Source organism: Rutidosis leptorrhynchoides, unplaced genomic scaffold, assembly GCF_046630445.1.
Source record: "Rutidosis leptorrhynchoides isolate AG116_Rl617_1_P2 unplaced genomic scaffold, CSIRO_AGI_Rlap_v1 contig520, whole genome shotgun sequence".
NCBI classification, from domain to species: Eukaryota; Viridiplantae; Streptophyta; class Magnoliopsida; order Asterales; family Asteraceae; genus Rutidosis; species Rutidosis leptorrhynchoides.
In genome coordinates this window covers 1-20,063 of record NW_027266747.1, presented here as the reverse complement: position 1 = coordinate 20,063, position 20,063 = coordinate 1, and the positions used below count along the sequence as shown (strand labels likewise).

Sequence of the window (20,063 nt, the reverse complement as noted above, 5' to 3'; positions counted from 1 at the left end):
TCCCTCCTTCATCAGGACGATGGGGCCCTATACCGAGTTCCTACTCAACCGGGGGTTCCTCCGAAAGGGTCTTCTCATGGTGCTCACATTCCGGCTTCGCCATGATTTCTTAGGTGCTCGACTTGCTGCCACTTTTGTTAGCTTTCCTGGTCTGCGTGCCATAGATATTGGCCTGTTGGCCTTATAGATAACAAATTTCGTATACTTGCCTCGCCGGGGCTTTTGACTTTATTACAATTTGACTGTCTAGTTCTTTGCATTTTTCTGAACTTCTGCTTCTTTTTGAGCTTCTTATGTTTGCATACTTGCTTTTACTATTATTCTGCTTGAAGTTGCTTGAAATATCTGTTTGAGGCTGGCTCGTAACTTCGGCCTTTAGTGACTCTGTGTCCTGCGTGTCCCAACCAAAACGAGCCTTCGACCCTAGGCGATGGCTTAGCCTTTTCTGATGCTTGGCTTCGTTTTGCTGATTTAGGACTTAGCTTGAATAAATGTAGCTTGAATAAAAGTAGCGCCAGTGTGGTCGTAGCTCTTAGCCGACGTCTTGGTCTTTTTCTAGTTTGCTCTTGGTTGAGTCTTTTTCCTTGATCAGCTGGAGGCGTTGGCTTCATCTAGGTGAGGCGACGATTTTCCCCCTTTTGCTTTCATAGGCTCTGATTTCACTTTGCACTGTCCTAACAAAAGGAGCGTCGGTGTGACCGTAGCTCATAGCCGACATCTTAGTCTTTTTCTATTAGAAATGTGCCCTTAGAACCAATGTGATTGGCTCGAGATTTGCTAATATTTGGGCATTTCTATTATCTTATTTTGAATAATAATGTAAATTAAATATTTGTCTTTAATAAAAGCGTCGCTGATCATTTTACTTGTTGTAAATATATGTGATATATTTATGTAATTTGGATAAGGTCCTAAGATAAATGTGGCTCATGGAACATGGTTATGCATAGTGATGATAATCATGAAATATGTTCCTTACAAGCCTAGATCTTAAACATACCTAGTCATGGAATCATTGAGATGGGACATTAATGATTCGGATAGACTAGTACATATGATGTATTTTCAATTGGGAAGATATCTCATTCCATGGATATCAATGTGGAGACACTAATGTGCATATGTAGGTACTAGTTAGAGAATTAGTTCACTGTATTGACCCGACGAGAAATCCTATGTGAAATCATAAGTCGATAATATGATTCTTACGTTACAATGGTGTGTAACCACTACCCTGATCATAGCATCACTAAAGGGAGTAACTTCGGCATGATTTGTTATATATGAAGATTGGTGTGTGTCAACAAAGGATTCGTCAATTATCGAAAGGATAATGATGTCCTATGTTTTCATATTAGCCATGACTTAAAATCCTTACAAAAGGTAATGAGGAAATTAGAAAAGGAGTTTTCTAATGACCTATAAGTCATGGACTTGAATATATATAGTTATTGAACTAATAGAGCTTCGAATAATCATTCACTCTCTAAGTTCAATCGGGACATAGATTGACGAAAGGATCGTATCACATAGAAATTGTAAGCGGAAAGGTTCACACCATATTCACCTATATTTAGGTCTTCATGGCTCGTTGCTAGACGATAACCATGACTTATAGAATGCTATTCTATTACTAGCATATTGGTGAACCTAAAGGGTCACACACTAAAAGAGAAATCTATACATCGGACATGATATTTAATTTGGTTAATCGTAAGTGTATGATTGAATCAAATTAAATTATTCTAGGTGTTAGAATCAAAATTGAAAGTTTTTGGTTACAGAAAACAAATTCAATTTCATGATTTCAAGAGTTGAAATTAACTTGAAACTCCAAGTATGCTTCTAATATATTTTGGTTGTATTAAAATAGTATAACTAAAATATATTATGTCAATGATAAGTATATGTTATAACTAATTAATATGATTAATTAATGATATATAATATTAATTAATTAATGCAAATTGATTAGAGAGTATGGCGGCAAGAATGTTTGCCTCGATTTCTTAGTCAACATTTCAATTTTTCTCTTGTTTTCGTATTGGCTAAAGAGTTGACCAAAAATATCTTATGCATATATTGATATGTATGACATGATAGGATGCAAAGATAGTAGAGAACGAGCAGAGAGTTTTTAAAAAGGGTTTGAAAGCCTTAAAAGCTTAGAAGTAAAATTCTCAATTTTTCTTAGATCTTCAATTGAAAGCATGTGTGTTCTTGGTGACAAGGAGCATATATATATATAGAGTGAAGGAGACATAACTTGAGTTTTTCAAGGATAATATCTTATTCTCTTTCTCTTATATTGAATTGATATGTTAAGTTGTTAGTATATGTGAATTGGTTTATCGTGGAAATGAGTTTCGACGATTATATGGAGTTCTATGAATTTATCGTCTCAAAAGGAGTTTTGAGATATCATGTTTGTGAAATTGTGTATATGTGATCTAGCATAGCATATACATGAGTATGGATAATTTCTCTTGTGTGGATACCGTTAGAGGAGTCACACGTGAGGCTCCGAACCTTTTCGTTTGAGAAACGGAAGTAAGGGTTTCGAACCCTTTTTCAGGTTGGAGACTCGGAGGCAAGAAGACTTTATTTTCTATTTGGATGTAATTTTCGAATGATGTAAATCAATATCGGATTGTATAATTCGGACATTGGATATTCTTTCATGTGAATGGTCATGTCATTTATATACTTTATATGATGATATATTTGTTGCATGTGAAATGCTAGATTGAACTAGAGTAATTCAATTACATGCTCGATATGACATATCACGGGTTTTCACTGCGCGTTAATTGACCATGTATGTGTTACATGATAATATTTCGATTTCATCGAAGTAAAATTTAAAATTCTACCAATTAACACATTACCACGTGTTGGCTAAATCCGATGTCCACGTGGATGCGATTCCTCAACTGTGGCATTAGAGCCATGTACAACTCACTTTCTCTCGCATAAGATGCGTAGAAAATTACATATCTTGCTTGTCTTCGTGTATTTATGAGATAAATACATCGAGAAATATCTATATGCATAGAATTCCATATGTATGCTCTATTTGTCATTACTGATGAGACCAATCAAATCCCTTATGAGAATAGTTCTCATTAATAGTAAGTCTTAACAATTTTTTAAAGAGTTTAATTCAATTGTGGCCTTCCATCATTAGTTAGTTAGTGAATCTTCATCAAATACGTATTTGTCGATAAAATTCGGAATACATATGTAGTGGAGATGGCATTGCTAATTTATAAATGTGATTAGCGTGTAAGTATAGTGCGGTATGATACTTCGATCATAAAATTGGGGACTATCATGACGTGTTCATTAGACTATGTGCAAGAATGATGGGTTAAATGACTTAACACGTTATTTACATTAAAGCGTCCATAAAATTGGAGGTGACGTAAATAGTAAGGCCAGGATATGAGAGTCACATGAGATATGATTGATAAGAGTTATCTACCTTTTAAAATTGTTATACGTTGCTGATAAAATTCAGATGTATAGTAGTTTTAAGTTGGATCTCAATCTCATTACATGTTAGAATGATGATTCTAATGTTAGCTTGAGGGTGCTAAGGTTCATTTTGTGTAGTGGGAACATTCATGTATGATTTGTGCTTTATCATATATGTTTTATCTATTCAAATTATTTGATTGTTCTCTGTTTACATTTTGTTGTAGCATTTCACAATGTTTAAAAATCCGCTTGCTTGTATTATCAACAACAATAAATTAATTGGTCCCAAATATCTCGATTGGTTGAGGAATCTAAAAATTGTTTTAGATTTTAAAGACTTGCGTTATATCTTGGATGCTCCAATTCCACCAAAATTGCCATCAGATGCAAAAGATGAGGATAAAGCTGCCTTGGCAAAATTTCATAAAGATGATAAAATTGCAAGGTGTTACATGTTGGCCTCTATGTCTTCTGATCTTCAAAGACAACATGAGACCATGAAACATGCCTCAAAGATTTACAAACACCTCAAGGAGTTGTATGGTGAAAACCCTCGAGTTGTTAGACATCAGATATCTAAGGAACTCTTCGGTCCATGATCATGTTTCTAAGATGATTGCTCTAGTAGAGAAACTCGAGAGTAATGAGTTGTATCTAGATCATAATCTAGCTACTGATCTCATTTTGCGATCTTCGCCAGACTCTTATGATCAGTTTGTGATTAACTTTTATATGCTTCAAATGGATGTTTCATTGCCTAAATTATTGAGCATGTTAGTCACTGCTGAGAGTCAAACCAAGAAAGATAAAAATGTTTTATTTGTTGGTTCTTCCTCACAATCTCCTAAACCAAAGAAAGTTTGAAAGAAGGATAAAGGGAAAAAGAAAAGTTCTAATACCTTATCCGTTAAAAAGGAGATTACAAATATAAAGCCTAAGCCAATTGAGAAAGGAATGTGTTTCCATTGCAATAAGCCTGGGCATTGGAAAAGAAACTGTGAAGACTATCTAGTAGATCAGAAGAGGAAGCGTTCCACTTCAGGTATGTTCTTTATTGAAATTAACCTATCGGTTAATGATCCTTCATGGGTATTAGATACCGGTTGTGGTTCTCATATTTGTAATATGTTACAGATGATGACCAAAAGCCAAAAGCTTAATGAAGGGGAAGTGTCCTTAAGACTTGGGAATGGTACAACTGTTGATGTCGTTGCCAGTGAGACTGTACATTTACCTTTGGAATCTGGTAAAGTTTTGGTTTTGAATAATTGTCTCTTTGTACCAACACTTATAAAAAATATTATCTCCATTCCCTTGTTAGACAAGGAGAAATATCATTTTGTTATATATGATAAAACAATGTACGATATCTAAAGATAATGTATATTATGGTTGTGGTACATTAGTGAACAATTTTTATGTTATCGAAATCAATGATTCCATGGTTCATATGCAACAAAGAATAAATAGGAAGAAAATTAATCAAGAAGATGCAAATATTTGACATGCTAGACTTGGTCATATTTCTAAACAAAGAATGCATAAGTTGGTAAAAAATGGATCATTTGATGTATCCGATTTAGAATCAATGCCAACTTGTGAATCTTGTTTAAAAGGTAAGATGACTAAATCTTCGTTTGTTGGACATCCGGAACGTGCCTCAAATATATTGGATTTTATCCATACTGATGTATTTCGGCCACTAAATGTTAGTGCTCGATATGGTTATGTCTACTTCATAACCTTTACTAATGATTATTCACGGTATGGTTATGTGTATTTGATGAACTACAAATGTGAGGTCTTTGAAATGTTCAAAGAGTTCAAAAGTGAAGTAGAAAACCAAACTAGTAGACATACAAAGTTCTTCGATCAGATCGAGGAGACGAATATTTGTCTACAGAGTTTCTTGATTATTTGAGAGATAATGGGATTATTTCTCAATTAACTCCTCCAGGTACACCTCAACTAAATGGTGTAGCTGAAAGAAGGAATAGAACTTTATTAGATATGGTTCGCTCCATGATGAGTTTTACCGATCTTCCTAAGTCGTTCTGGGGCAATGCTCTAGAAACGGCAGCACATATTTTGAATAGGGTGCCAACTAAATCAGTACCTAATACTCCACATCAGATGTGGACTAATAAAGACACCCAATTATAAATATTTGAGAATAAGGGGGTGTCAGGCTTATGTTAAGCAATCAGTGGGAGACAAATTGGATAGTAGATCCATTAAGTGTAAGTTTGTGGGATATCCAAAAGATTGTATTGGATATTACTTCTACAATCCTATAGAACAAATTGTGTTTGTTTCTAGGACTGCCATTTTCTAAGAGAAAGAATTTCTATAGGATAGAAATAATGGCAATGTTGTAGAACTGGAAGAAATTCAAGAAACACAAACTACACCTCTCTAAGTGGAAAAAGGAAATTCCTAAAGAACCTTCTGAAAAATCACTTGAATCCATTCCTCGAAGGTTTACAAGATCAAAGACCAAAAGTAGTTTTTTCATTGAGGGTGTTTCTGAATTGGCATATGAGGATAGTGATCCATAGAGTTTTCAAAAATTGATGTCAGACATCGATTTGGGAAAATGGCAAGAAGCCATGAAATTTGAGATGGATTCCATGTATTCCAACAAAGTATGGACTTTGGTAGATCCACCAATTAGTGTTAAACCTATTGGATACAAATGAATCTATAGAGAAAACGTGGAATGGACAGAAAGGTAGAGACCTTTAAAGCTAGTTTGGTAGCGAAGGGTTATACCCAAAAAGAAGGTATTGATTATGAAGAAACCTTCTCTCCAGTTGCTATCTTCAAATCTATCCGGATCTTGCTTGCCATAGTTGCATATCATGATTATGAGATATGGCAAATAGATGTGAAAACTGCTTTTCTTAATGGTAACATTAAGGAAGAGATCTATATGGATCAACCAAAAGGCTTCACATCTAATAGGAGTGAGCAAAAAAGTTTGTAAACTCCAAAAGTCTATTTATTACTAAAGCAAGCTTCCCGAAGTTGGAACGCTCATTTTGATGAGATAGTTAAAGAGTTTAACTTTATCAAAAATGTGAGCGAACCATGTGTTTACAAGAAGGTAAATGGAACTACAGTTACATTTTTAGTGCTTTATGTTGATGACATGCTACTCATTGGGAATGATGTAGGTATCTTGCAATCTATAAAAGCTTGGTTGTCTAATCATTTCTCCATGAAGGATTTGGGAGAGACATCTTATATACTGGGGGTTAAGATCTATAGAGATAGATCTAAGAAGATGCTCGGTTTATCCTAATCCTCGTACATAGAAAAAATTATGAGAAGGGTTTGTATGGAAATTTTCAAGAAAGGGTTTCTTCCCATGACTTGTGGGACTTCTCTCTCTAAGAAATTTGCCCCTCAAACCCTAGAACAGAGAGAGAGAATATGGAAACAAAATAATATTCCTCAGCAATCGACAGTATCATGTATGTCATGTTATGTACAAGACCTGATGTTGCATAGGCTTTAAGTGTGACAAGTAGGTTTCAAACAAATCCTGGTCAGTCAATGGAAGGAAATAAAAGTGATCTTAAAGTACTTGAGAAGAACTAAAGATGTTTTACTGGTATATGGAGAAAATGATTTAAAACTGGAATGTCATGTTGATGCAAGTTTCTAGTCAGATCCTGATAATCTGGAATCCATGACGGGTTATATATTTACCCTAAATGGAGGAGCAGTTTGCTAGAATAGTTTTAAGCAAAAGACCACCGCAGATTCAATCACAAAAGCTGAATATATTACTGCCTCAGAGGCTGCAAAAGAAGCAGTTAGGATGAAAAACTTCATTCAAGAGTTGAATGTGGTTCCTAGCATTGAAAGTCTAGTAAGTGTGTACTGTGAAAATAATGGAGCAATCGCACAAGCTAAGGAACCAAGGTCTCATCAGAAATCCAAACACATTCTATGGAAATATCACTTGATCCAAGAGATCATTGGTAGAGGTGACATTGAAATGTAGAAGATTGACTTCGCAGAGAACTTAACAGATCCACTGAACAAGCCTGTATTTTTACCATCTTTAGAACGTCATCTAGAGATTATGGGGCTTAAATTCATGATACATTGTTCCTAAGTGCAAGTGGGAGATTGTTAGAAATGTGCCCTTAGAACCAATGTGATTGGCTCGAGATTCGCTAGTATCTAGGCAATTCTATAATCTTATTTTGAATAGTAATATAAATTAAATATTTGTATTTAATAAAAGTACTACTTATCATTTTACTTGTTGTAAATATATGTGATATATTTAAGTAATTTGGATAAGGTCTTAAGATCAATGTGGCTCATGGAACATGGTTATGCATAGTGATGATAATCATGGAATATGTTCCTTACAAGCCTAGATCTTAAACATACCTAGTCATGGAATCATTGAGATGGGACATTAATGATTCGGATAGACTAGTACATATGATGCATTATCAATTGGGAAGATATTTCATTCCATTGATATTAGTATGGAGACACTAATGTGCATACGGAGGTGCTAGTTAGAGAACTAGTTCACTTTATTGACCCGACGAGAAATCCTATGTGCAATCATAAGTAGATAATAGGATTCTCACATTACAATGGTGTGTAATTAATCCTTAGACTTGAGACACCACGGTAATCTTATATATAACAAGTTATGTTTGTAACCACTACCCTAATTATAGCATCAATATAGGGAGTGACTTCGGCATGATTTGTTATATATGAAGATCGGTGTGTGTCAACAAAGGATTCGTCAATTATCGAAAGGATAATGATGTCCTATGTTTTCATATTAACCATGACTTAAAATCTTTGCGCAAGGTAATAAGAAAATTAGAAAAGGAGTTTTCTAATGACATATAAGTCATGAACTTGAATAGATACATAGTTATTGAACTGATAGAGCTTCGACTAATCATTCATGCTCTAAGTTCAATCGGGACATAGATTGGCGAAAGGATCGTATCACATGAAAATTATAAGCGGAAAGGTTCACAACATATTCACCTATATCTAGGTCTTCATGGCTCGTTGCTAGACGATAACCATGACTTATATAATACGATTCTATTACTAGCGTATTGGTGAACCTAATGGGACACACACTAAAAGAGAAACCTATACATCGGACATGATATTTAATTTGGTTAATCGTAAGTGTATGATTGAATCAAATTAAATTATTCTAAGTGTTAGAATCAAAATTGAAATTTTTCGATTACAGAAAACAAATTCAATTTCATGATTTCAAGAGTTGAAATTAACTTGAAACTCCAAGTATGCTTCTAATATATTTTGGTTGTATTAAAGTATTATAACGAAAATATATTATGTCACAAATGATTAGTATATGTTGTAACTAATTAATGTTTACCTCAATCTCTTAGTCAACATTTCAATTTTTCTCTTGTTTTCCTATTGGTTAAAGAGTTTACTAAAAATATCTTATATAGTGATATGTATTATATATTGATATGTATGAGATGATAGGAAGCAGAGAACGAGCAGAGAGTTTTCAAAAAGGGTTTGGAAGCCTTAAAAGCTTAGAAGAAAAATTCTGAATTTTTCTTAGCTCTTCAATTGAAAGTTTGTGTGTTCTTGGTGACAAGGAGCATATATATATAGAGTGAAAGAGAAATAATTTAAGTTTTTTAAGGATAATATCTTATTCTCCTTCTCTTATATTAAATTGATATGTTAAGCTGTTAGCTTATGAAAATCGGTTAATCGTGGAAAGGTGTTTCGACAATTATATGGAGTTCTATGAATTTATCGTCTCAAAAAGAGTTTTGAGATATCATGTTTGTGAAATTATGTATTTGTGATCTAGCATAGCATATACATGAGTATGGATAATTTCTCTTGTGTGGATACCGTTAGAGGAGTCACACATGAGGCTCTTGAACCTTTCCGTTTGAGAAACGGAAGTTAGGGTTTCGAACCCTTTGTTTTTCAGGTTGGAGACTTGGAGGCAAGGAGACTTTATTTTCTACTTGGATGTAATTTTCGAATGATGTAAATCAATGTCGGATTGTATAATTCGGACATTGGATATTCTTTCATGTGAATGGTCATGTCATTTATATACTTTATACGATGATATATTTGTTGCATGTGAAATGCTAGATTGAATTAGAGTAATTCAATTATATGCTCGATATGACATATCACGGTTTTCCGCTACGCGTTAATTGACCATGTAAGTGTTACATGATAATATTTCGATTTGATCAAAGTAAAATTTAGAATTCTACCAATTAACACATTGCCATGTGTTGGCTAATCCGATGTCCACGTGGATGCGATTCCCAACATTTTATGCTTTCTGGACATAGGAAACTTTAACCGTTCGACTTAGAATTTATCATTGATGTTGCCTTTAGCTCTTAGGTGATCTTAATCTTTAAAAGTTGCAATCTTGGCCTAAGTATAAGAAAGCATTGGTGTGGCCGTAGCTCTTAACATGTTGCTTGACCTTTTCATTTTAGGACCTACTAAATTGGCCCAAGCAAAAGGAAGTGTCTGGCGTGGCTTTAAGCTCTTAACAAACATCTTGACCTTTCAATTTTAGGGACTCCTACTTCTCGTTCTGTCCAAATAAAAAGAGGCACCGGTGTGGTCGTGACTTTTAGCCGGCGGCTTATTCGTAGTTTCTGCTCTAGACATAGTAAAGAATTATGATGTATCAATCGAAAGGATTGTCGAGGTGGACTTGGGTCTTAACCGACGCCTAGTGCTGGGGTGGGCTTACCTCTTAACTAGCGGCTAGATCCTTTATGGATTGAACCCCTCGAACCCAAGGTGACGCCGGGGTGGACTTGGCTCTTATTCGACGCTAGTGCTGGGGTGGACTTACCTCTTGACCAGCTACTATATTCCTGGGGTCCGAAAGTTGTTTCATGCATTGCTCCGATAATAGGAGGCACCGAGGTGGACTTGGCTCTTAACCAGCGACTTATACCTATTAATGTCTAGGCACCGCAACCGCTCTGTGCTTATAACTGAGGTCGGCCAAGTGAAAAATGTCGAAACATTGAGTGATCAGTTCACACATTCGGTCCGTTTCATTCTGCCTCTCATGGGACTCACACATTGTTAATAAATAAGTCTTATGCTTCAGAGGAGCTTAAGAAATATGCCACGTAGGGTCAAATAAGATAGTTTTGGGGAGATCCTCTTTAGGTGAGAGCTCGTCCTATACTAGCCATGAACTACTTTGTGTCAGGATAGGGCTGGATAAGAAATGTTGGGCGCAGTGATCAGTGGTGCTGGCCAAGGGGCGGACTTTCCCATCGCTTGGGGTGCCCACGGCCCACGTGGCTCTTCGGCATTAGGATGCTGATGTCCGATCTTGTGGATCCGACTGCTCGTGTGAGAGACTGGGATTTCACTTTAACACTGTTGTGATACGCAGGGGTTTTTACCGAGGTTGGTCTGCTTGCAGCTAAAGTTGATGCTTCCGATTAGCATTTCCCCTTTGCAGACGACATGAACAATATGTGCCTCCCAATGGGCTTAACGGCTTGTCCCAGGATGGTAATGAGCATTTGGTTGGAGGTCTTGTGCTTTTTTTGGTGGAGAAGTTGATCGAGGGCTGACTTGAGCAGTTGCTCGGACGGTTTCTCAGTCATTTCTTTCTGCCCTTTGGGCTTCGTTATGCTCAGATGGCATTTTCTCCATGGCTAAGGAGCCCTTCATGATGGCAGCTTCTCTCGGAATAGGCAGCTTCTCTCGGAATAGTGAGCTTTTGAGTTTGGATTGAGAAGCACAGCTTCAACTTTCGTTCACCCATCGCCAGCGATAAGGCAAATTTCCCAGTTCGAGGAAAGTGGGCTTTAGCTACTGGGAGGATCTCGTCGGCGCAATATGCCGGCTTTTGAGCTCGATCCTCTTTCCTGACGAGTGTTGCATTAACGGCCATGGCGGAGATAGCAGGACATTCCTCTCCCTCTGGGCTTGCCAAGGAGATAGGAGAGGTCACAGATTGCCCCAATCTTGGAAAAAAATTTCGACATTCCGGAGTTCCTTTGAAAATTCTCCTAGGAGTGTCAAAGAATGGGAGGGGTTTTCCTAACCCTATGTCTAAGGTGCATTTGGCAGGATTCAATTTTATCTAGCATTTGCTAAGGGTGGAAATAGACTGTGCTAAACTATGTTCATAGCCATCGGTTTTAACAATTCTAACCACCATACCATTGACATAAATTCCCAAGTAATAGCCGGTCAGAGGTTTAAAGGTTTTGCTCACTAACTTTTGGTGGACGATTCCGGCGTTCCTAAGGCCAAACAGCATAACCACAGGTCCGAGTAAACCTCGACTGATGGTGAAGGAGACCTTGAGCGGGTTAGATAGTGGCATCGGAATCTCCTCTCGGGCATCTTCTCCGAGTCCAAGATCGATCATGATGGGCTTCTCGGAATGGGCCGTATTCATTAAGATCGACGTCGTGTCTTCGGCCGGCTCGGCTCGAGATGCAGTGAAGTCACTGTACGCGTCGAAACCCTTGGTTAAGGATTGTCTAGGAGCTTGGCGCGAAACTTCTAATGTCGTGATAGCTCTCGACTGTACGAGTGAAGCGTGCTCCGATGGGTCAGCTAGTCCCTTGTGCTCTTTTGACTCTTCGGCGACTATACGACATTTTCTGACTTCGGCCTGGGCACCGCGAACAGTTGTAACACCACCGGAAGTAGGAAAATTGAAGGCCTGGTAGAGAAAAGATGCCACGCGCAGAGAAGGCTGATATCCCTTTTTGGCCAAAAATTGCTTCATATTCTGTAGGACATTCCATGATCAACCAATTGATCATTTGTAGGGATTTACGAGCCCCGGTCCCGATGGTCACAGGGAGCCAGATCTGGCCCCTAATAGGATTTCAACCCTATTGACCGCATAGATCGACCTTGGTGATGGCGACAAATACGCGTCTGTCAGGCCTATAGCCTGGAACGCATGGTAGTAGAGAACGTCGATAGAGTTGTCATCGTCTACTAGCACTTTTATGATCGACATGTTAGCTATCATCATCGCGATAACTAGGGGGTCAGAAAAACCTAGGGATGTGTCGGGCGTTGCAGTACTGACAGCATCGGCACATGCCTTTCTCTCAATCAGCGCCCTCGGGGTTGGTTCATCGTATCCAGTAAACATATGTATCGTGCCTCCAACCCTGGAGGAGATAGGATCTGACTGAGCGGGAGGCCTCGGCTCTGTCCCAGTAGGAGGAGCACGGTGGGGAGCCGATGGAGGTATGGCTGGTTGCCCATATGCAGTGTTGAAATACACGGCATAGCCGATTGGAAGCCCGTTATGCATAGTTATAGGCGGAGCAACCATGTAATACGCGGGCATCCCTGGCATCTGAGGTGACGATTGTGAAGGATAGTACGATTGCTGGAGAGGATTAGAAAGTGGTGCGGCTGGGCTCCAGGTCGAAGGGGGTGGCATCCTGCGCTCAATTTCTGCGTGGAAGTGGCGCTGGACTCATGCCGAGTCGTGGAGCGCCTCCATGTGATTGCGGAAAACGAGGCTAAGGTTGCATCGGCAACGGCCTATAAGCGTTGTCATTGTCCAGGAGAGGACAACTTCTCTCTCTGAGCCTACACATATCATAGGGCAGAGGGATACCGGCGTGACGCCGAGAATCCTCTGCTAGCCTTCATTCTTTGAGTCTGTCGAGAAGCTCACGTTCATCAAATGATTCCGATTCTTTGGGGACGTTACGGTTCCTAATGGTTTGTCGGAGGTTCTGGTTGGGTCGGGATGACCGACTGGACTGTCCTCGAGGTTGTGAAGTAGCTTCTCCCAATTGAGTCTGAGCGCGCCTGGGTAATGGAGTAGCCATGGAGCTGAAGGGATTGTGCTACGAGGAGGGCGGGCGTTAGTTGTAGTATGCATACTTCCCCTAGAAGAGCTAGATGAGTGACTCAAATTCTTGTCATGTGCTTTCCCATGTTCATGTATTTCAGGATTTATAACCCTTATGCAAGTACTTGTGCTCCTCGAAAGGAGCGTAAGAAGATCTCCGGTTTCTATTCTGGCGGTGATTATTTTTGGTGGAGGTGAGAGCAACAAGTAGCGCGGTTTCAGGTTCAGGATCAGGTTAAACAATAACGAATCTAGTCCTCATGCTAGTAAAATAGCAATAGTAAGTCTAGTAGACCTATGAAGGAAGTTGCCCGAAAAGACAGCTGTAACCTTTGAACCTGGAAAACTCGATGAAGACTGAATGCAGAAAAAGGTAACTTTTCACGAACTTCCCACGGTCAGCGCCAATATTTCGTCGCGGAGAGAAACGATCTAGATGTGGACAGCACGCGCCTTCTTCCGATTTGTCTTCAAGTTAAGTTTGAGTGACTTGGAACATAATGGGGGTGAGAAGTATTTGAGCGCTACGGCTTGGAGCTAGCCTGCAAGGCTCGCCACGAAGCCGAGGGCCTCGTGGTGGATCTCGAATCTAGAGAGGGAAGTGTCCGACTTCTAGAGTGAGAAAGTACCAATAACCTCTTGTGTGTCTCTTATGAATGTTATCTCTCTTTTCTGACATCTGAGATAGGTCTTTATATAGGGGAGCTTTTAGGGTTTTCTTGGATGCTCAGTACTTGTGAAACCGACCTGTGCAGAGTGGGGACCATAGGTCTCCTCGGCTTTTTGGCACTTACGGTCTCTTAAGGAGGGCGAGTCCGGTGATGTCCGTGCCTCCGGACTCGTGGCCTCACAAAGGGGACAGAGCCAGTGCACGTACCTGGCCGGTCCTCAGCCGAAGACACCTATGGCTTCACGATTCATCACAAGTATCCGACTATCCGACAAGTTCTTTACCCAACGATCGGAGAAAATTTGAATATTGTGGTCGTTTCCAATTCCCCCTTGCGGTCAGACAGAAGCACATGAAGCGCTTCACAGATTCCTCGCCAAATATCAGAGGGTTGTTTGCGGACTTGAGCCTCAAATAAATGGGAGTGTTTGAAATATTTATTTTTTAGTACTCGAGTCATAAGATAAGAAGGCATATGAAAAATCCGCCAACATTTTTTTAAGAAGAGCCGAGTTAAAAGCCTCCAAAGATCAAAATTCAAGAGCTCCCTCCTATTTATGAACACATAAACGATTCCTAGAGGGCCAATATATTTTTCGCTTTCCATTTTTTTAAAATATATATTATTCTTTCATAATATGTTATATAAAAAAAAATTTAGGCTAAATTTGAAATTTTTGAATCTCATCTACTAAATTATTTAAAGCGAAAAATAATTTTAAAATTTATATTATTCTTTCATAATATGTTATATAAAAAAAATTTGGCTAAATTTGAAATTTTTGAATCTCATCTACTAAATTATTTAAAGCGAAAAATAATTTTAAAATTTATATTATTCTTTCATAATATGTTATATAAAAAAATTTTGGCTAAAATTGAAATTTTTGAATCTCATCTACTCAATTTTTCAAGCCTAAATTTCGAATTGAAAAAAACCTGAACTTTATAATGAAATGAATTGAAATAAATCAGACTTTTATTATGCCGAATTGGGCTGGCCCAACTCATTTCCTGATTCTCATCCCTAGCTTGAAGGAATTAATTTGTATATGAAGAAACGTATTGTGTTGAGCTAGTGAGTGGAGCGCATAAATTACGAAGTGTAGGTAGGCAGTATGGTACAAAAGATAAAAATGGTACAAAAAGATAGTTTTTTTTGTCTTATTTGTATAATTCTTGAACAGTGTGCCATTTCATTTTCTCATGATTCATATCCCTATGATCCCACTTTGAGATTTTTTTGATGATAAATCTCATTTTGAGATAATAGAAATAATAATTATTTGAGCCAAAATGGGGAGTTACGCATATAGTACAAAATAAATTTTGTCCTTTATATTAATTCATTATATCGAGACGTCAACATGTTGATCCTTTCAGTGTTCTTTCTTGGCGTTCTGATCTTCATACAAACCTTTTTTTTTTCTTTTTAAGTAAAATCTTCATACAAACCTAGCTAAAGTTTTTTTATTTTAATTAATTCAAGGAACCAACCATCATATATAAATTCGGCTATTCTATATATTTAACTTTCTCTAATTATTTATAGAAAAAAAAAACTTTCTCTAATTATTCTCTGGGACTATGGAAATAATATCTTTTCCGTTTGAAAGTTTTAATCAGAGCTAGGTCAATAATCTAAGTATGCAAATCTTCCTGAAGAAAATAACCATCAAAATAAATATTGATAAAGATAATTCGAACCTTCAGTTAACTCGTAATATATATTAAACCGATTCCATGCTCAACCAATATTGGCTCTATAAATATCAAAAAAGACAAAAAAAAAAAAAGAAAATATTGGTTCAATAGTTGCCGGTCACGACAATGACCTGAGGATTCGACATTAATTGTTGCAAAAAGTATAATTACTATTTTCGTCTTATATATGATACAAAAATAAAAATATCATATTGTATTTTGAGATAGAATTAGTACTTTTTTGCACAAAATGTGGATAGTCCTACCCACGGTTGTAAGAATCCCAAGATACGCGATACAAATCCTACGATTCGATATTTTTACATAAAAACGATATGCATCAGAGTGTCGTATCCTTTTTGGCTCTGTATACCGTATGAATCCCGCGATTCAATGGTGCAATTCGGTATTTTTTACAATACAAACGATACACCGACAAATTATTTTTAAATAAATTCGTGACAAGTTTAAATTCAAGACCCTTATACTGAATGTCAAAAAAATAGGTCAAAAAATATTAATGATATTAATATTAAAATTATTGTGGCCTAATAGTTAGGCATTTCCTCCATCGAAAGGTCATGAGTTCGATTTCAATGGAAGCGGACTAAGCGTGGGTAGTTTGTATTAGAATTTTATCAAAAAATAAACAAATTATGATAGATGGCAAAGAGATTGAAGATGTAGCTCATGCATTTAATAAAAATGTTGAAGTCTTCACAATTTTAAATGATGGTAATAAAGATATGGGTCGAGGGTTTAACAATATTTTTAGTTATATTTTGATATTTTACATTTTTTAAATGAATTTGGATATGATATATTGATATAATACTTGCAAATTGATTACAGTACAGTATTATATCATGATAGATGATTAATGTTAATTATTTTCTCACTTATTCGATAATTAATATGTAATATATCTTTTATAATATATATTTTAAGTTTATAAAAATTGGTCCCGTATCCTACGATAAATTTCGATACATAAATTTCGATATAAAAATCGGACAAAACGATACGCGAAATATATCCTGATCAATAACTATGATCCCACCTCATTACAATCACATTTAAAAATTGTTTTCTTTGAACTTGAACTTTAAGATAAAAGTACACCCGATAACAACTATTAAATTCGTTGGAAAAAGTATTACTACTTCACTATTTCAGACAATACGGCATATATAATTGAATCCGTAAGTCCCTAATGTATTCCACTATATATAATCTAAAATTAATCAGACGTACGTACTTACTCATTTTGTATAGCAGGTTATATTCGATGATTAACTTCAAAAAAAGGTTATATTCGATGATTGATTTTCTTTCGTAAAACAAGTACTATTTGTCATTAGATTTTTAGTATTAGTTTTAACGGCTTGGTCTGATCGGTGATCGAGTGAATCATGTGATAATGCTATAAAAGAAATCCACAACTCAGAATATAAAGTCAAACGGAACCTTTTGTTATCTTAGGATTTTGGCTAAGAGTAGACTAAATAAAAAAAACCTGGAACCAAATTCCTGCAAGCTTTCTAGGAATTTTGTTGGATGCAAGAAAAAAAAATAACGGGTCAAAATATATATATATATATATATATTTTTTCAGATTATTTCATCTTATCCCTAGCCAGAAAATATGGATTCTCTTCTTCCCTATAAAACTTGGCTAACTTCTCTTTTCATCAATCTGCGTAATTCTTCTTTAATCAGCTCGATCCGAGTAGTCTTGCCTAAAAACCCCTTCAAATTGCTTCCTAAGTAAGCTCGAATATCTTTCTTTAAATTTCAGCTATGGAAAACACAAGAAAGAGAGAGAACCCTTCTCCTTTGGAGATTACCAAACGAACCCGGTTTGGTCAGGTATATTATATATATATATACATGTGTAATTAAGTCTAATCCGGTAACCCCTGATTTTTGCATATATACTATTCTCAGAAAAATTGCTTTTGCAGAGGGTGTTTACTTTTGGCAGAGGAAGGAGTGAAGGCAACAAGAACATGAAGTTCTTGGTAAGTTTTTCATCCATGGGTTTCCAATGTTAGACCGAAATCGACCAAACCAAATCGACCTGAATCAGTTTGGTTAAATTCATTTGACTTAAAATTCTTACTACTATACGTCAGTTATATGGAGGGAAAATACAGAATCCAACCGAATTAATTTCTATTAATTAACATCAATAAAATTGAACCGAACCGAACCGGACATGAGAGCCGGTTTGAGTTCACTTCGGAAGTTTTTCATGATGGTTATTGGTGTTGTATCTGTATGTAGTTAGGAGGGAAAGGAGCAAATTTGGCAGAAATGGCTAGTATTGGTTTATCGGTGCCACCAGGATTTACGATTTCGACTGAAGCCTGCGAGGAATATCAACAGAATGATAAGAATTTAGCACAAGGATTATGGGATGAGATAATTGAAGGCTTGAACAGTGTGGAAAAGGATATTGAAGCAAGACTCGGAGATCCTTCTAAGCCTCTCCTTCTATCTGTTCGATCCGGTGCTGCTGTAAGATTTCCTAGGGTCAGGTTTTTCTCAATTTAACTTTCCTTTTTTAAGTCTAAATTAAAAATTTGCGATTTCCTAGATCTCAATGCCTGGAATGATGGACACTGTCCTAAACCTTGGACTGAATGATAAAGTTGTCGTTGGCTTGGCCACAAAAAGCGGAGAGCGATTCGCTTATGACTCGTACAGAAGATTTCTTGACATGTTTGGAGATGTTGTAAGTGATTCTTCATGATATTAACAAACTTGAACCATATAGAACCTATATATATATATATATATAGAATTTAACAAACTTGGCCTAGCCTTAATTGGCTTTATAATAATAAATAGCTAGAATTTAATTCTTTAACCCTAAAAATGTAGGTAATGGGAATCCCTCACGCGGAATTTGAAAAAAGACTGGAAAAAGTTAAGGAAGCGAAAGGAGCTAAACAGGACACTGATCTTACAGCTTCTGACCTAAAAGAGCTAGTAGAGCAATACAAGCAAGTTTATATCAAAGTAAAAGGCAAAGACTTTCCTTCAGGTATACATAACAACTCGAAGAAGAAGAAGAAACGTCTCCATTTCTTATGTAGTTTAATAGACTCTATTCATCTGCAGATCCAACAAAGCAATTAGAATTGGCTGTTAGAGCAGTTTTCGACTCATGGGACTGTCCTCGAGCCATCAAGTACCGCGCCATCAATAAGATAGTTGGATTAAAGGGTACTGCCGTCAACATTCAAACGATGGTTTTCGGAAATATGGGAAATACTTCAGGAACCGGTGTGCTGTTTACAAGAAATCCTAGCACAGGAGAAAACAAGCTCTATGGAGAGTTTCTCGTGAATGCTCAGGTAAATATCATAGACTATAGTATGGTAGATTGTATTTTCTTGAGACGATATTATGGATAACTAATCACTAATGAATGGAATTAAATTTAATGTAAAGGGAGAAGATGTGGTTGCTGGAATCAGAACACCGAAAAACTTGGACACCATGAAAACTACGATGCCTCAAGCTTACGAGGAACTCGTGGAGAATTGTGAAATTCTAGAGCAACATTACAAAGATATGATGGTAGAACATTTCTCAATGTCCTATTAATACTATTTTATTAGGCCATTCTAGTAAATTTCTCATCAAATAGGAGGGGTTTGTAACTTTCTTGCAACACTGAAAGGAAAAAGCATAAAATACGACAAACCTGAAAGAGTTCTACGAAATTAACCCAAATTCTAAGGACCGTCTGTCAGACAACAAACTGTGCCTCAATATTTCCTATCTTGTGCATGTAGGATATAGAATTCACTGTTCAAGAAAATAGGCTATGGATGTTGCAATGCCGAGCCGGGAAGAGAACCGGTAAGGGTGCTGTAAAGATTGCAGTCGACATGGTTGATGAAGGACTAGTTGATATTCGCACTGCAATTAAGATGGTTGAGCCACAACATCTTGACCAACTTCTTCATCCACAAGTAAATAACACAAAATTCACAAAACATATAAAAATTATGTACAAGAATCCACTGAAAAATTGCTATAATTTCCATTGATCAGTTCGAGAATCCCTCTGCATATAAAAGCAAAGTGATCGCAACAGGCTTGCCAGCATCTCCTGGAGCAGCCGTCGGACAAGTTGTATTTTCTACAGAAGATGCCGAACAATGGCATTCTCAAGGAAAGAGCGTAATCTTGGTAAGGCACGAATGCATTTCGGGGAATATGTCTTTCGACGAATTATTAAAATTTGTGTCTCCGCCCTGATTACAGGTAAGGACAGAAACTAGCCCAGAGGATGTTGGT

At 37.0% G+C, this 20,063-nt stretch overlaps 2 protein-coding genes across 2 annotated transcripts; both read left to right on the top strand.

Moving 5' to 3' along the window:
* Positions 1 to 2,466: 2,466 nt before the first annotated feature.
* On the top strand, positions 2,467 to 4,079 carry LOC139884212 (uncharacterized). The gene is made up of 2 exons (XM_071868278.1): positions 2,467 to 2,535; positions 3,705 to 4,079. Exons 1-2 carry the CDS (start codon positions 2,467 to 2,469, stop codon positions 4,077 to 4,079), a joined length of 444 nt encoding a protein of 147 aa, XP_071724379.1.
* A 9,271-nt stretch (positions 4,080 to 13,350) lies between these two features.
* On the top strand, positions 13,351 to 20,057 carry LOC139884215 (pyruvate, phosphate dikinase, chloroplastic-like; the record flags this gene model as incomplete). The annotated part of the gene is made up of 12 exons (XM_071868281.1): positions 13,351 to 13,367; positions 13,477 to 13,569; positions 17,548 to 17,618; positions 17,697 to 17,770; positions 18,036 to 18,269; positions 18,349 to 18,486; positions 18,636 to 18,798; positions 18,876 to 19,111; positions 19,209 to 19,337; positions 19,556 to 19,735; positions 19,818 to 19,955; positions 20,031 to 20,057. Coding segments are annotated over exons 1-12 (1,500 nt in total), but the record flags the coding sequence as incomplete, so codon positions are not given.
* Positions 20,058 to 20,063: the final 6 nt, after the last annotated feature.